At 37.2% G+C, this 15,639-nt stretch overlaps 1 protein-coding gene across 1 annotated transcript; it reads right to left on the minus strand.

Moving 5' to 3' along the window:
• Nucleotides 1-4,240: 4,240 nt before the first annotated feature.
• Nucleotides 4,241-5,167, minus strand: LOC106021000 (olfactory receptor 5B3-like). Its single transcript, XM_013112151.2, has one exon. The coding sequence runs from the start codon at nt 5,162-5,164 to the stop codon at nt 4,241-4,243; it is 924 nt and encodes a 307-aa protein (XP_012967605.1). The 5' UTR covers nt 5,165-5,167.
• Nucleotides 5,168-15,639: the final 10,472 nt, after the last annotated feature.

Below are 15,639 nucleotides of genomic sequence, written 5' to 3' on the forward strand. Positions count from 1 at the left end.
CTCATAATTCATTATGATCCCTTTCAGCTTGGCAAAGTCTCATTCTACCTTTCTCATTTTTCCGTTGCAACTTGCAATGAGATGAAAAACTATATCTAACATACAACCACTAATCAGTCTGCCTGTATTTGTCTGTATTTAGTGGGAGAAAGAAGCATGATTTATAAATAAACTAATAAAGTCTTCATGGTATGCTTTATGACATTTATGCCTCACTGTTATTTCAGTGTTTTAAAAACTGAACTCCTCATTTTATTTTCATATAACTCATATCAGATACAGGCAGCCTATTATTGTTTTATGAATTTCACTTATCATTTAAGTAGAAACATAATATAGAAGTAAAACATTTTGAAGTCATAAAATTCACTATAGAATATTTTCAAAATCTATTATAGGTGCCCCAACTTCTCTAATACAAAGAAAATTGACAGAAATAACCCAAGCATGAATCAAGTTTCAAATAAAAATGAATTTTTTGAATTTTGTTGCCCTGAGAAGAATCACTTACCTCATCCTTATTAGTAAAATAGGTATGATACAATTCCTTCTCTTACAGCATTTATGTAAATAATAGGAGCAGATAGCTATCATCCATAGAAGGTATAACTCAAAAATCAACCATATATCAGTAAATATGAGCAACATACATTATAAGCATATAGAAAATATCTTATGAAACTCATTATTTTGTACAATCAATATACATTGATAGCAGAAAAGTCCATCAATGTAATATTTGTATTTCAAAATCCCTTTGGTGGTGGCTAAAAGTTCGCAGTGAGTCTTCAGGTAAATATAAGACATTTTTGTATTCATGATGAAAATCATTCAGATGATTAATGATGTCCAAAGAGTCATGCCCTGAAGAATGTGCTTTCTAAACAATGTGATTCAGAGTCAGGTTGGGATTTAGAGGCCAGCACAAGAGGAACTTGAGAGAATTATACAGATTGGGCAAACCCTGGAGATTTCCCCTGTGAGAATAGTTGAAGAATTCTCATCCAGTTTTCCCAGAGAAGAGACAATTAGTCTGCCTGCAGGAATAAAAAGTGTTGGTATATTTTTAAATGAAAGATTTTAAGTAATAATTGAAATTATGTACATTAGTGTGGTAGAAACTGCAGCCAGCCTACCCAAGACACAGTCATCTTGCTCCATCCTGTTTCCAGGCCAGCCTGACCCAGAGACACCAATGAGGAAATGACAATGTAACAGACTCAGCCACCTGAGTCAACAGGACCTTGGGAAGGGGTATAAAGGAAGGTATAGCTGACTTAATAAATGAGTCCGCAGCATGCTCTGCTACTCACTGACTCCCAGTGCCTGGGTCCTTGGTGCTGCATCTTCTCACCCCCTTCCCCAAGGAGTGTCTGAGTAGGGTAACCTGCAACAAATTAGTAAGGAATCCGGAGATCTTTCTTTTCTCCTTTTCCTACGTTTCATTAAATTTGTTCTTTGACAACCTCATTCTTGTATATTACTAAGTCTTATTACTCTCATCCCATCCTAGCTAGTCTCCCTTCACCTTCACAAAAGTCCATCAGTCACACTCATGACTTTGGGGATTCCTTGAGTTTAACCAGTACTACACAAGTTGCCTAAGATTTTTTAACTATCTATTGGTTCCTGGTTCGACTCACCAGTGGGTACACAAATGAAGAATATGATTGTCTCTCCCCAAGATTCCAGAAATAGCCTATGGCTCAGGGAAGCATAAAGTTCTATGAGTCCCTCCTCTAGCCATACTGATTTTGACAGGACCAGTTCAGTGTGAGAAATTTCAGGAAGCAACAGCTATTGTAAAATCATAATTACAAAGGCTGTCTCATACTCTGATGACATTATGCAGCTCTTTTCCATATTTTCTGGTACTCATATACTTTCTGCCTCCTTCTCTGTGATGTTCTCTGAGCCTTTGAGTGAGTGGCATAAATGCCTCCTTTAGATCTGAAAGCCCAACATCACTTATTCTTAGCAAGCTGAGCAGCCAAGTGTCTCCTTATACAACATCATAGTACAAAGTTTTATGTATTGTTGTTACAAATTATTCTGGTTTAGTCAATCAAAGGTTGTGGGTTTCCTTCCAACACACGTAACTTAATGAGCAATGAGTAGTTATATAGGTTTCCAGTATCAGGAATGGTATTTCTCGTTGACTGAGTCTCAAGTATAATTAGAGAACTGTTGGTTACTACCAAGGTATTCTTGCCACTATTGAACATTCAGGGTTAATATACAATGTTACTGTTTTATGTGGTTCATAGACATCGTATTGGGTAGAATTCTTGGTCTTCAGCCTTTGGAAAGTTGTATGACGCCTTCTGTTATAATGAAATTCAGGTTAGTTTCAGATTAGGCGTTTGTGGGCTCTATTTCTGAAGTGCATGGTGTCTTCAGCAACAGTTACTCTCCTTCCACCACTGGGGAGCAATGAAGGTCAACAACAACAGACTATATTGTTTGGGAATCTCTTAAATATCCCTGTCCAACAATCAAAAGAAGGCTTTTTATGTCTAGTATTAATGCTTTTGTTAGGTGCTCTTGGCTCTTAGAGGAATCATTGTCAATGCAATATGATAAAAGTTTTTTTGACTATACATGCATATATATAGTGTATAATTATGTGTATTATAGTGTTTGTTTGGGTAAATAGTTAATAGTATGATTCCTTGTGACTTTTTCAGAATTCTTAATTCTTATCTTATACACACCCCTGTTTCTTCACTATTTCTCTCCATATTCCTCTAGAGAGTCCCCCTTTTACCACTTTCCATATGAGTTCACTTGGATCCTGCTATTCTCCTTCATTCACTTCCCATGAAGACTGAAACCCATAATTAATCCAAATGAACAGTTGAGAAGTCCTGTCCCAGTAGCTACATCTACAAAACACTCATGTACTTAAGTATTGAGGAACATTCCTATAGAAGATGCAAAACGATTGCAGGAGATAGAGACTCAGGGAGTTTGCTATGAGATTCTGTCTCCTTCTGTCAAAACTTACATCCATGAAGTGTCAACTACATGATTGGCCAAACATGAGCTGAAAAAGGAAGACACCAATGGACATAAAAAAGTGGACAGGGAAAAGTCTATAATGCCTCAAGCCTACACAAAGAACTATAGGCAACTGAGAAAAGCTGGGAGCATAATTTGTTTTCTCCAGAGAAGAGCCATTCATGAGACATTCAGCATGAAGACATCAGCCCTGAAAACATGCAAACAAGTAACATTACATGTACTGAACTGGTGCATTTAGGGATATATGCATATATATGTACATGTGTGAATGAAATAACAATTAGTAGAATAATGGGGATGAATTTGCAGGAGACTAGAGAAGTGTATATTGAAGAACTTCTGTTTGTACAGTAAACACTTTTCCCACTGAGTCATCTCCCAACCTTTGCAGATTTATTTTGCTATAGGTTTATAGGACTAGGAAAGATAGTAAGACCTGTATTGAACCATCTCTATGATAAACAGTCAGGAAATATAGTTGAATGATTCAACTGAATACCTGATAATGAGGAAGGAAAATTTAATTCTTGGAGGCTGACAAGATTAGAGAATAAGGGAGAGGAAAGGAGATAAATATCACTCAATAACAAATTTAAAGAAAGATGTAGCTCCTTTTTTCATAACTCAATTTTATTCAGGTGAGCCCTCCAAGGATTATATGAGGAGGAAAACTGATATTTTTAAAGTAAGTCTTCTTATTTCAAGCAGCACTTTTAAAATACAACCTCATACTCTAGCCATTAAACAAACATTAAATATTTATTGTGTTCCTTTGGATATCCCTATGAAATGAGCACCATTAAATAACACAAAGGTTAACATGTAACACAAATCCGGGTTACATTTTAGTCTGAAAATTTTCTGACATCCATTTGTATCATACATCTTCACAAGAAAATTATGAGCGTGTCTTCTCTTTGACTGGCTTCTATATGCACCTGCATACATAGATTTCTATTGATGTGACAGAAAAAATCACAAGAAAATTGATTGAATATGATAATGTAGTCATTTGTGTTTTTCACAAGGCATTCACATTTTACTCTTCTGAAAAAGATGTTATTTTTTCACCACTAATGTATCACTGCAGAGGAGATGTCGCTTCAAGTTCTTGGATTCAGTGTGGTGAGGAAAATGTGATCCAGTATAGAGTTAAGATAAGAAAAGTGATTCCAAATGGTATGCATGCCAAAAAGTTAAAAGGAAAGCTGTGACATTATTTCGACCTCAATGCAATCTTTGTGAATGCAGTCTTCACCTCTTTATTCCTTAGACTGTAGACCAGAGGGTTCAACATGGGGATGATCATAGTATAGAAGACAGATGCAATTTTATCAGTATCCATGGAGTGATGGGAGCTAGGCTGCAAGTACATGAATATGACTGTCCCATAGAAGATGGAAACAGCTGTGAAGTGGGAGGCACAAGTGGAGAGAGCTTTTTGATACCCTGCAACTGAGTGCATCTTTAGTATGTTGATGAAAATGAACATGTAGGATATACTGATAAGTATAAGAGCAAAAAAGATATTAAAGCTGGCTACATAAATAAGAACCAGTTCATTGGCATGTCTATCAGAACAAGATACAGTCATTACTGCTGGAATGTCACAGAAAAAATGATGGACCACATTTATCTCACAGAAGGAGAGACTTAATGCATTCACAGTATAGATGGAAGCATTAAATAAACCACAGATATAACTGCAAATGACTAAATATGCACACACACCTGTTGTCATGGTGGTGACATAGTGTAGGGGCCTACACACTGCTGCATTGCGATCATAAGCCATTGAGACCAAAAGGTAGTTTTCAACATTAGCAAAGGTTGCAAAAAAGAACATCTGAGAGGTGCATGCATTGTAGGACATGATCTTGTCTCCTGAAAGGAATCCAGCTATGACCTTTGGAGTGACTGTTGAAGAATAACAAAAATCCACTAAGGACATGTTACTGAGGAATGTGTACATAGGGGTGTGGAGCCGAGAGTCAAAGACAATCAGCAGAAACATTCCCAAGTTGCCCACCAGGGTGATGGTGTAGATGAGGAGGAAAGTAATGAAGAGGGGAAGCTGAAGATGTGGGTCATTGGTGAGTCCCAGCAGGATGAACCATGTCACTTCTGTCTTGTTCTCCATCAATGATATCAGTTCATCAACAGAAGGCTTTAAACAATTTCTTTTAAAAAGAGTAGAATAAGGGGCTAGAGAAATGGTTCAGCACTTACAAGCACTGGCCTTCTATTCCAAAGCACTCAGCATCCACCCAGCCACTCACAACCATCTATAACTCCAATGCCAGGGAATCTGACACCATCTTCTGGCCACCTCAGGAATGAGCCACACATTGAGCACAGACATACATGTAGGCAAAGCTCTCATACATATGAAATATTTTTTAATTAAGAATAGGATAATAAAGAAATTAGAATCTGTGGAATGTTATTTATTTTCTACCCAAAATAAAAATTATACATATATATTAAGTAGTTTAATAATCATATGAAATTTTTTTATTTTAACATATTTATGTGCCAATTCATTTTTTCTGGCCTCTGTAAAAGTAACTACTGTGTTTCCCTGTCAAGTGCTACTATAGAAACAGCCTGTTCTCTGTCCATAATGTAGTGACTTTGACAAATTGTTACATCCATCTAAATTGTGAAGCACAGAGATATAAATTTTCTGCATATTTAAATAACATAATTACCAATTTCTCTTTTGGATCCAGGTAAACTTTACACCTATTGCAAGCTAATGATCTAAATAATTTAATTTAATTATAATGAATAATTGTTCTCCTCTGTTTAATCACAGTAATGTGAGTAGCACACTGCATGTTAATTTCATCTTGGTCACTATATACTTGCTCTCATTAAAGAACAAGCAAAGAGTGGACTGGTTTAACCCACAGAAACAGTGGACCTGAATAAGGGGGAGCTCTTGGACTCCAGATTGATGGCTCTGTGGAAAGCATGGGACTGACCAAGACCCCTTGAATGTGGGTGTCAATGAGGAGGCCTAGGTTAATCTATGGTGCCTTGGGTCGTATTTACCCCTGGCATGCAGATAGACTTTGAGGGCCCATACCACAATATGGGAGGTTCTCTCAGCCAGGACTCTTGGGGGGGAGGGCCTAGGCCCTGCCTTGGATGAAATGACAGTTACCTGAGATCCATCATGGAGGGCCTCACCCTCCTTGGTGATCAGAGTGGAGATTGGGTGGAGGACTGGGGGACCTGGTGGGGAGAGCAGGGGAGGAGGCTAGGGAGAGGGAGCTGGGATTGACATGTGAAACAAGATTGTTTCTAACCTAAAATAAATAAACAAAGAAACAAACAAAAACCAGGCAAAGATGGTTGTTCTGTGTTTATGGAAGAAAGGAAAAAACCAAGGTACTCAAACCTGAATTACAAAATATCTAAAAACAAAAATTCAAATGTATAAAGTTACTGGTAATTGTTGGGAATCTCACTAGTTACTGTATGTTAGTGAGAAGTAGAGAGTCCCTTCTTCAGGTTCTTGTCTCCTTAGTAAAAGAATTTAAGAACAAATTCAAATGGAAGCTTGAGGACGATTTTATTAGGGTTTAAATAAAAGTCCCAGGGACAACCTGTAAATCTTGGCAGCTAAAAAAAAATCAAGCTAATGAGTACTCCCTGACTGTGTAATGTTTCTTCTGAATACTAAGAGATTCTGAATGAAGTAATGAGCTTGAATTGATTTTAATATGCGCATCTAGATACATTGATAAAGGTATAACCGGAAGGATAAAGGTATGATTATCTCAAAGAAGGCTTTATGTTGAATCAATATTGCTCAACAATGTACATACTAGATTTGCAGGATAAGTGTTTGATCTTAGAAGCAGTTCGAAATGAAGAAATATCATTAACTAAGACAGAGAGTTCAAGTTCTTGGAAGAAATACATACTAGATCAGCCACTAGCTGGAAAGCACCTAATTCGTCTAAGCACCATATTGTTATCTACAAAAGGAGCTAGTAATAAGGCCTACTTGGGTTTTTATTGGGAAAGTATAGTATATCAAAGGCAAGAAAATGCTGGTTGCTGAGGAAGGTTGCTGAGTACTACTGGCCATGTTGTCATTACTAGCTGATAATAGCATACAGGGCTTTAGTTCTGGGTAAGTTTTTGTCTTTAAATTTTTCTCTTCAAATTGCCTTTTCTTCATTTGGGACCCTGAGAATGCCTGTGCTTTCTCAGGAATCTGTTTTATTCTAAGAATATCAGTGTTAGTCATGCAACATTCCTGTCAAAATTTTCATTCTTGTAATCCTTAATTTTATATAATACTTTCCTCTTTTGTTAATTTTCAGTTTTATTTTTCTAGGGATATCATCCCACAGTAAGAATAGAAGACATGGAGCCCATGTTCCTAGTGTATGGACACTGTTTATCTCATAGACAAATTGTTCTTATAGTATAATGATACTTAAACTTTCCTGTTTGGCTTGGTATATTTGGAAGGATACTCACTCTAACAATTAGTTCCTATTGTCGTTTTCTCAAGCCTTTGGCAACTTTAACTATGTATGTATACAATGAAAACATTTTCATTTCCAATACATATCATGTGATAACTTTTAGCATTTGCTGTAATGCCTACAAATATAGTGTGTGTGTCTGTGTTCTTGTGTGTATGTGTGTGTGTGTCTGTGTGTGTGTGTGTGTGTAAAGTAGAATAGGAAGCACTATTTCTTACTTTATTTGTAAGAAAACCTTTGATCTAAGAAGTTTCATGGTAATCTCAATTTTTGTAAGTGATAGAAAAAACACTCAAGGTGTAAGAGTTAAAATTCCATCCAACAGTGAATATGAACTCATGGCATAAAGGTAGAAATGTGGTTAAAGTATATTCATTTATTTCTATCCCTTAATTAGTGTGAAAAAAATTATTTTATTCTCTGTCTTTTGTGACTGTTTCTTAATCTACAATCAAATCAAATATATAGTGTACAAAATAGAGTTACATCAACCAAATTACATTTTATATTCCTTCTGAGAATAGCTCATAAAATCATTAAATATCCTGTAGTATTTTGACAACTATACATATACTCAACATTTCAAAACTAAGTTTAGAAGAATAGCTCTTAGCCTTTAAACTGTTTTAGCTCGCAAAACAATTTTTAAACAACTGTTTTCAAGTAATTCATAGTAGATATATAGAGTCCATGTCTTTTTAAGGAATTATACTTCTGGCTAAGATGCTAATGAAATATAGGTAGTCAGTTTTTAGGATGGATTTTTTTGCATAGAATTGTCACTCTAAAATCTTAAAACTTCACTATGTGGTATTTCACAATCCTCTTTGAGGAACTTGCTCTGGGAAAGTGATCAATGTATAAATCCTGTCTAAGGAAAGAATGGAAGGAAGGAACTGCACAGATCAAGTTCTTAATTCATCATGCATTACTTTTCTTCCCATAGAAAAGTCACTTACCTCCTTATTGGGAATGCATACTACAGGAAAACCAGGCAAGATTACTCCTCTTCCAAAGTTAACAAGTTGTATCTGTACATAATAGAGAAGACTGTAAGGAAACCCATGAAGAACTTGCCAGGTAAGAGTCAGTTGATATGAATTTTATGTTTGAGTGTTTTCATTCAGTTTGCTTAAAGGCCTATAGTTGATCTTCATGTGAGTCAGAGGACCTGCATGTGTTAACAATGACTGTCATTCAGAAAATAAACAGCATCTAATAAATAATGACATGCAGTGTGCCTCTGGTGAGCCACAATGGGATTTCAAAGGCTAGTTCATGGAGATGTGGGGAGAAATACAGACACTCAGAGAGCTCAGGATGTTCCCCCCAGATTGTATATGAAGATCCTCATCCTGTCTTCTCAGGAGAAAAACAATTAACCAGCCTTAGGGACCAAACTAGTTTGTATCTTAGAAGTTAAATTTCCTTTTTAATGGATAAATGAAAACACAAAAGTCATACATATTAATAAGATACCATGCAGTATTTCTACACATAATGTATATTGTAAAAGTTTAAGTTAAGCATTATATCCGTGTGGTGAACATTTTCAAAATCCTTCCTTCTATCTTTTTCTTTTCCTTTCTTCTAGAATTTTCTTTTCATTTCTACTAGTCTTTCCAAAAACATAATACATTATTGTTACCTACAGTAACCCTTGTGCCCAATATTACATCTCAGCTTCTTGTTCCTAGTCAACTGTAACTTGCTATAATACCTAATGATCCTTTATAATTCTTTTATGTACTGGCCCTTATATTAATCTACAAAAATTATGTGTCACATTTTAAAAATATGTCTACTTATTTCTATTTATGACTAATTAATTTTAAAACTTTTTATTACATTTATGCGCTATTTATGTATTTATTTACTCACTTCACTACAGGTAATTCAAGGCTGCAGAAAACTGAAGGAGCTTCTTCATATTAATCACAATCAAGAGCATAGAACAATGAATTAATGCTGTATGTTAATGATCATCTCACTTGCTCCATTCTTACAAAGTCTGGTATCTCCTGCCCAGAGAAGGATGCCACCCAAAGGCCTTCCAGTAAATCAAGACAATCCCCCACAGACATTCATAGATCAGTCTATTCTAGATTATACCTTACTGAGACTCTGCTGGTGACCCTAGATTCTGTTAAGTTACCAAAATATTGTATTTCTTTATCTGATTTTGGTATTAAGACAAATCTAGTTCCATAGGATTTTTGACAGAATTTCTTTCCCATCTTTGGGTTTTTTATATTTAAATAAAGCATTTTAAGTGTGTTGAAAATAGAAAACAGAAAATTCATTAAAATATAGTTATAGACATCACACCCTCAGCTCTCCCTAGACATGCTGTACCCTGCTTCAGGTGAGCTTGGATCCTCCTGGGGACCCAACCTCTGCCCATCATCCCCTCCCTCTATCTTCCTGGGCCTGTTCCTGGAATCAAGTGGTCCCACCCAGACAGAAAGTATCTGAGTCTTGCCACACCCAACCCTCAGTTATTCCCACATCCACCAAGCTCTGATTCAGGCAGGAAGGAGGAGATTTCTGCCATACCCCACTTTTGGCACCCCTCTGCCCACCAAGCTCTGCATAAGTGTGGAGAATATCAGGAGAAACCAGACCATCAAAAGTTTCAGACACTGAAGTCTTGACCCACATATGCCACGGGGAGACTAGTGGAGGCAGAAAGACCCCACCTGTACCCACATGAAGAAGGGATGGGAAGATGACAGTATAAGGGCACACTCAGCAATAGAAGGACCAATATGACCCCATCAGAATCTAGAGAGTCCACACCAGCAAGACATGAAAAGCACAACACAGATGAAGCAAAAGAGACAGACCTTAAAAATCATTTTATGAAGATGATAGAGATCCTCACAGATAAAACAAGAAAATTCCTTTAAAAAATAGAAGAAAAAACAAAGCAAACATTCAAGAAATAAACAAATCTCTTAAAGAATCTAAAGAGAGTGAAGAAAAAACAAGTGAAGAAAACATCTCAAATAGTCCAAAGCTTGAAAATTGAAACAGAAACAATAAAGAAAACACATAATAAGGGGATGCTGGAAATAGAAAAGCTGGGTAAATAATCAGGAACTACAGATGTAAGTATAACCAATAGAATACAAGAGATGGAAGAGAGACTCATTAGAGGATATACAGTTGTTGACCAAAAAATTTATCAAATCCAAAAAATCCCTAACACAAAATATCCAGCAAATATTGGACACTGTGAAGAGGCCAAACCTAAGAAAAATAGGTATGGAAGAAGCTGAAGAAATACATCTCAAAGATACAGAAAACATGTTCAACAAAATCATAGAAGAAAACTTTCCAAACCTAAAGAAGGATATGCCTATGAAAGTACAAGAAGCTTAAAGAACATCAAATAGGCTGGACCAGAAAAAGAAGTACCCTTGCCACATAATAATCAAATCATCAAGGCTACAAAATAAAGAGAAAACATTAAGAGCAGCTAAAGAAGAAATTAAAGACTTCCTGGAATTCAATGTGAATGAAGACACAACATACCCAAACTTATGGTACACATTGAAACCAGTGCTCAGAGGAAAATTTATGGCACTAAGTGCCCACATGAAGAATCTGGATAAAAATCACACTAGAGAATTAACAGCACCACTGAAAGCTCTAGAACAAAAATTAGCAAACTCACCCAAGAGGAGTAGAGGCCAGGAAAGAATCAAATTGAGGGCTGAAATCAATAAAGTGTGAACCAGGAAAACATTGCAAAGAATCAATGAAGCAAAGAGTTGGTTCTTTGAGAAAATCAACAACATAGACAAACCTTTATCCAACATAATCAAAAGGCAGAGAGAGAGAGAGAGAGAGAGAGAGAGAGAGAGAGAGAGAGACATGATAATTAACAATATCAAAAATGAAAAGGGGGACATAACAATGGACACTGAGGAAATCCAGAGAATCATCAGGTCATACTTTGAAAACCTGCACTCCACAAAATTTGAAAATCTATAGGAAGTGGACATTTTTGGACAGATATCGCTTACCAAAATTAAATCAAGAACAGAAAAGCAATTTGAATAGACTTATAACCGCTAATGAAATAGAAGCAGTCATCAAAAGTCCCCCAACCACAAAAAGCCCAGGACCAGATGGTTTCAGTGCAGAATTCTATCAGAAATTCAAAGAAGAGCTAATACCATTACTCCTCAAACTGTTCCACACAACAGAAGCAAAAAGGGCATTGCCAAACTCTTTTTATAAGGCTACAATTACTTTGGTGCACAAGCCCCACAAAGACACAACTAAGAAAGAAAACTTAGACAAATATCCCTCATAAACATTGATGCAAATATTCTCAACAAAATAATGGCAAATAGAATCCAGGAACACATCAGAAAAATCATCCACCATGATCAAGTAGGCTTCATCCCAGGGAAGAATGAATGGTTCAACATATGAAAACCCATCAATGAAATCCGCCATATAAACAATCTGAAAAAGAAAAACCACATGATAATCTCACTAGATTGCTGAAAAAGCCTTTGACAAAATCCATCACCCCTTCATGATAAAAGTCTTGGAGAGATCAGGAATAAAAGAATCATATATAAACGTGAAAAAGCAATATACTGCAAACCAATATACTGCCAACGTCGAACTAAGTGGAAACTCAACACGATTCCTATACAATCTGAAACAAGAGAAGGCTGTCCACTCTCTCCATCTCTCTTCAATATTGTACTTGAAGTCCTAGCTAGAGCTCTTCCCGTGTAATGAGATTGATGACTACCTTAAATGCTATCCTAGAGCCTTCATCCAGTAGCTGATGGAAGCAGAAGCAGAGACCCACAGCTAAGCACTGAGCCAAACTCCTAGAATCCAGCTGTAGAGAAGGAGGAGTGATGAGCAAAGGGGCCAAGATCGTGCTGAGGAAATCCATAGAAACAGCTGACTTGAGCAAGTGGGAGCACACAGACCCCAGTCTGAGGATGGGAGGGAGAGGAAACTGGGATTTATATGTAAAATAAGATTCTTTCTAATTTATATAAAAATGATCTGAAAAGTCTCATGATGTCACAAGTCCCGCTCCACAGTGGTCCCTTTGGCCACTGGCCATTCTCACCCTGGAGAGCTCCATATAATTCTGTAATGCATTCTGCAAGCCTGTGTACCTGCCTGCCTGCTACACTGCTACACTGTGTCTATCTGAATTCAGGTAATGGAGATCACAAGGACCAGGGGCTCAGGGGTGGCCAGGATGATATCGTGGTGATGATAAGATATATATGTGAATTTTAAAACATCTTATTAAGTTATAACAAGTTTTACTATTCATCAAGCCAACTTTACTGAAAAGTCACATGGGTATATAATTCTGTTGAACTGAGATATGTTTTAGTGTTTTTAGTGGGTTTTTTCCTCCCCCAGTAGTTTTCTTTTCCACTTTGGGAAGAATATGCTAAATATGAAAACCAATAAATATTGTATGTACTTCTGTTAATAAAAAGGTGATTTGGAATTTCCCAACATTCTTGATTATAATTGAAACAAGATTTTTTATGTAAAAGACAGCTCTTCCAAATTGTGCTCATTACAAATCTAAGTATACAAGACAAAAAAAAAAAAGAATTCATGGGACCCCGTGAAAGAAGAGGCAGAAGTAGCATAACACCCAGCGGGGATGGAGGACAGTATGATGATGAGGTCCTCTAAATCAACTGAGCAAAGCTCATATGAGATTACAGAGACTGAAGCAGCAAGCACAGGACCTGCATGGTTCTGCACCAGCTCCTCTGCATGTATATTACGGCTTCCAGGATAATGTTTTTATGGGACTTCTGACTGTGTGAACAAGGGGGTCTCTGATTCTTGTGCCTTCTTTTAGGCTGTATTCCTTCTGTTCGTTTGGTTTGCCCAACTTCAAAGTGATGGTATTTGTTTTATCTTATATTTTGTTTTACTACTTTTTATAATGTAATTCTTTATAGATTCTTTAGGAATTTCACATCATGCACCCAAATCCCACTCAACTCCTAGCTTGTCCCTACCTGCCTCTCACCACTTCAGCACCCCACAAGAAAAACACCCTAAAATTAATTTAAAACAAACAAAAATTTGTTCCTGTGCCTTTCCAACATCTCTTTATTCATCCTAGTATCATTGAGAGAAGTGGTGTGTCATGCAGTATACTCTTTTGTACCATTAGTCCCACCCTGCTTGTTGTACAACTTGTTTTCACAAATTTTATATTATCATTATACATGTTATTAATCCTATGTTTAACCTCTGTTATTTTTTAAAGTTTGTGTCTCTTGTCATTCATTGAGACATGCCTTATGAAAAACAATTATGATAATGTTTGAAATATCCTCTCCATCTTCTGTTAGTTCCTTTGTTTCCTTGTTAAGTTTCTGTATGGTGGATCTGTCCAGTGGTGAATGGGGTGTTGAAGTCTCCTACTATAAGTGTGTGTGTTTAATGTGTGATTTGAGTTTTAGTAATGTTTCTTTTACAAATGTGGGTGCCTTTGTATTTGAGGTATAGATATTCACAACTGAGACTTCATCCTGTGGATTTTTCCTGTGATGAATATGAAGTGTCCCTCCTCATCTCTTTTGATTAATTTTACTTTGAAGTCTATTTTGTTAGATATTAGGATAGCAATACCTGCTTGCTTTTTACGTCCATTTGATTGGAAAATCATTTTCTGACCATTAATTCTGAGGTAACATCTGTCTTTGAAACTGAGGTGTGTTTCTTGTATGCAGCAGAAGGATGGATTCTGTCTTTGTATCTATTCTGTTACCCTGTGTCTTTTTAATTGGATGAGTTAAGACCATTGATATTCAGGGATATTAATGACCATCAATTGTTTATTCTTGTTTGTTTTGGAGTCATTTTTCTGAATATATGTTTTTATTTAAATTAGAAACATGAATGCTTCTCATGTCAGTCCCAGCTCCCTCTCCACCCCTCCTTCCTTGTCCTTCCACCAGCTCCCAAACCCCTACATCATTCCCCGGGGAGAGTGAGTTCCTCCTTGGGGGGATCTCCAAAGTCTGCCATTTCATCCAGGGCAGGACCTAGGCCCTTCCCCATGTGTTCAGGCTGAGAAAGCATCCCTCTATTTGGAATGGGCTCCCAAAGCTCATTCATGCACCATGGTAAACACTGATCTACTACCCAAGGCCCCAGTGATTTCTGTGGCCTCCTCACTGAGACTACATTCATGGAGTCTGGATCAGTCCCCTGTTGACCTCTCAGCCATCAGTCTGGGACTCAAGAGCTCCCCCATATCCAGTCAGCTGTCTTTGTGAGTTTCACCATCATGGTCTTGACCCCTTTGCTCATCAGTCCTCCATCTCTGTCACTAGGTTCCAGGAGTTCAGTTCAGTGTTTAGCTGTGGGTATTTGTCTCTGATTCCATCAGTCACTGGATGAAGGTTATAGGATGGCATATAAGGTAGTCATCAATCTTATCATCAAGGACAGGCTACTAATGTAGTCTCTCCACTATTGCTTAGTTTGCCAGTTGGTGTTATCCTTGGAAATCTCTGGAGATCTCACTAATGTCAGTTCTCTCATCAAGCCTATAATGACTGGATCTATTATGGTATCTCTCATATTGCTCTTCTATATTCTTACCTTGACTCAACCTTCCTGATCCCCCATGCCTTCTTCTACCCTCCTCTTATCCTCTCCTCTTTTTCCTGGTTCCCTCTCCCCTCTGCCAATGTTTCCAATCTGCTCAGGAGATCTTGCCCCATTCCACTTCTCTGGGGTATCATTCATCTCTCTTGGGAAACTCCCTGTTCCCCAGACTCACTGGCCCTGGGATTGTAGGCTGACACTCCCCTGATACATATCAAAATCCATATATGAGTAAGCACATAACATGTTTGTGTTTTTGTTTCTGGGCTACTGCACTCAGGATGGTTTCCTCTAGTGCCATCCATTTGCCTGCAAATTTCAAGATTCCATTGTTTTTTTTCCACTAAGTAGTACTCCATTGTGTAAATGTACCACATTTTCTGTCCACTCTTCAGTTGTGGGGCATCTAGGTTGCTTTAAGGAACTAGCTATTACATATAATGATGCTATGAACATAGTGGAACAGATA

Source organism: Mesocricetus auratus, unplaced genomic scaffold (genome assembly GCF_017639785.1).
Source record: "Mesocricetus auratus isolate SY011 unplaced genomic scaffold, BCM_Maur_2.0 Super-Scaffold_4256, whole genome shotgun sequence".
Taxonomy (NCBI): domain Eukaryota; kingdom Metazoa; phylum Chordata; class Mammalia; order Rodentia; family Cricetidae; genus Mesocricetus; species Mesocricetus auratus.

Excerpts from the sequence above, each read along its gene's own strand:
- LOC106021000 (XM_013112151.2), bottom strand. The coding sequence starts at position 5,164 with ATGGAGAACAAGACAGAAGTGACATGGTTCATCCTGCTGGGACTCACC.